Source organism: Pongo pygmaeus, chromosome 3, assembly GCF_028885625.2.
Source record: "Pongo pygmaeus isolate AG05252 chromosome 3, NHGRI_mPonPyg2-v2.0_pri, whole genome shotgun sequence".
NCBI lineage: Eukaryota > Metazoa > Chordata > Mammalia > Primates > Hominidae > Pongo > Pongo pygmaeus.
Genome location: NC_072376.2, coordinates 39,446,468 through 39,448,994, shown reverse-complemented (window position 1 = coordinate 39,448,994; position 2,527 = coordinate 39,446,468). Strand labels below are relative to the sequence as shown.

General features: G+C 50.6%; 1 protein-coding gene across 1 annotated transcript; it reads left to right on the top strand.

The window, feature by feature from the left end:
* Positions 1 to 881: 881 nt before the first annotated feature.
* LOC129035377 (putative cytosolic acyl coenzyme A thioester hydrolase-like) lies at positions 882 to 1,747 on the top strand. The gene is given in 2 exon segments (XM_054485699.1): positions 882 to 966; positions 969 to 1,747. Coding segments are annotated over 2 exon segments (864 nt in total).
* Positions 1,748 to 2,527: the final 780 nt, after the last annotated feature.

Sequence of the window (2,527 nt, the reverse complement as noted above, 5' to 3'; positions counted from 1 at the left end):
GCTCACTGCAACCTCTGCCTCTGGAACTCAAGGGATCATCCCACCTCAGCCTCCCAGGTAGCGGGGACTACAGGCACATGCCACCATGCCCAGCTAACTTTTGTATTTTTGGTAGAGACGGGGTTTTGCCATGTTGCCCAGGCTGGTCTCAAACTCCTGAGCTCAAGTGATCCACCTGCCTCGGCCTCCCAAAATACTGGGATTAGAGGCGTGAGCCACCGCACCCAGCCAGGATGCTAAATTTAAAGGACTGGTTTTTAGCCAGGCGTGGTGTCAGGAGCCTGTAATCCCAGCCACTCAGGAAACTGAGACAGAAGAATTGCTTGAACCTGGGAGGCGGAGGTTGCAGTGAGCCGAGATCGAGCCACTGTACTCCAGCCTGGGCAACAGAGTGACAGCCTGTCTAAAAAAAAGAAAAAAAGGAAAAAAAGAACTGGTTTTTTTTTGTTTTCTTTAGAGATGGGGATCTCACTGTGTTGCCCAGGCTGGTCTATGAACTCCTGGGCCCAAGCGATCCTCCCTCATCAGCCTCCCAAAATGCTGGGATTACAGGCCTGAGGCACTGTGCCCGGCCAGGACAGTTGCAAGAATTAAATTGCAATATGGATGCAAATACCTAAGTAAATGCTTGATATGTGTCAGGTGTTTGAAAAACATTAGTTTATTCTCCAACTGAATTGAAGGGATTGAATATTTTCTAACTCGTTTCTACTTATTGATAAATAATAGTTTTATTATTGGTGAATTTTAAAATTGAAGTTAGCTAAAACTGCAATCATTTTAAGAACCAAAACTTTAATTTTCTCAATACTAAAACTCAATTCCGCGCCAAGCCTGCCAGACACCTGCGCCCTCCTGCAGCCGCCGCCACAGCTGCCAGCATGTCTGGCCCAGACATCAAGACACCGTCCGCCATCCAGATCTGCCGGATTATGCGGCCAGATGACGCCAATGTGGCCCGCAATGTCTAGGCTAGACCATCCTGAAGATGACCGAGGAGGCGGGCGCCATCATCAGCACCCGGCATCGCAACCCCCAGAAAGGGGAGCGCTGTGTGGCCGCTCTGGTTTGGGTCGAGTGCACCGACTTCCTGTGGCCCATGTGCATCGGTGAGGTGGCCCACGTTAGCGCGGAGATCACCTACACCTCCAAGCACTCTGTGGAGGTGCAGGTCAACGTGATGTCCGAAAACATCCTCACAGGTGCCAAAAAGCTGACCAATAAGGCCACCCTCTGGTATGCGCCCCTGTCGCTGACGAACGTGGACAAGGTCCTCGAAGTGCCTCTTGTTGTGTATTTCCGGCAGGAGCAGGAGGAGGAGGGCCAGAAGTGGTACGAAACCCAGAAGCTGGAGTGCATGGAGACCAAGTGGAGGAACGGGGACATCGTCCAGCCAGTCCTCAACCCAGAGCCGAACACTGTCAGCTACAGCCAGTCCAGCTTGATCCACCTGATGGGGCCTTCAGACTGTACCCTGCACAGCTTCGTGCATGAAGGCGTGACCATGAAGGTCATGGACGAGGTCGCCGGGATCTTGGCTGAACGCCACTGCAAGACCAACCTCGTCACAGCTTCCATGGAGGCCATTAATTTTCACGACAAGATCAGAAAAGGCTGCATCAAGACCATCTCGGGACGCATGACCTTCACGAGCAATAAGTCCGTAGAGATCGAGGTCTTGGTGGACGCCGACTGTGTTGTGGACAGCTCTCAGAAGCGCTACCGGGCCGCCAGTGTCTTCACCTAAGTGTCGCTGAGCCAGGAAAGCAGGTCGCTGCCCATGCCCCAGCTCGTGCCCGAGACCCAGGTTGAGAAGAAGCGCTTTGAGGCCTGGCTCGGTGGCTCACGCCTACAATCGCAGCACTTTGGGAGGCTGAGGCAGGCGGATCACTTGACGTCAGGAGTTCAAGACCAGCCTAGCCAACATGGCAAAACCCCATCTCTACTAAAAATACAAAACTTAACTGGGCGTGGTGGCGGGCGCCTGTAATCCCAGCTACTCAGGAGGCTGAGGCAGGACAATCTCTTGAACCTGGGAGGCAGATGTTGCAGTGAGCCAAGATCATGCCACTGCTCTCCAGCCTGGGGCAACAAGAGCAAAACTCTGTCTCAAAAAAAACAAAAAAAAAACACTAGAACTCAAATATCCAGGATTTTTAATCAGGTAACTAATGTAGATAAGGGGGAAAAAACTAAGAATATACTGATTTATGCCAGGCATGGTGGCTCAGGCCTGTAATCCCAGCTCTCAGGGAGGCAGAGGCGGGAGGATAGCTTGAACCCAGGAGTTCGAGACCTGCCTGGGCGATATAGTAAGACCCCGTTCTCCACAAAAAGGAAGAAAAAAAAAGACAAAAAAAAAAAAAAAAGCTTAAGAATATACTGATTTACCTGGAAAAATGTTATTTGTAATCCCAACTTGCTCTCTGAATGTAATAATATCACGTAACATCAGTGACTTTTTTTTTTTTTTTTTTTTGAGACAGACTTTTGCTCTTGTTGTCCAGGCTGGAGTGCAGTGGCGTGA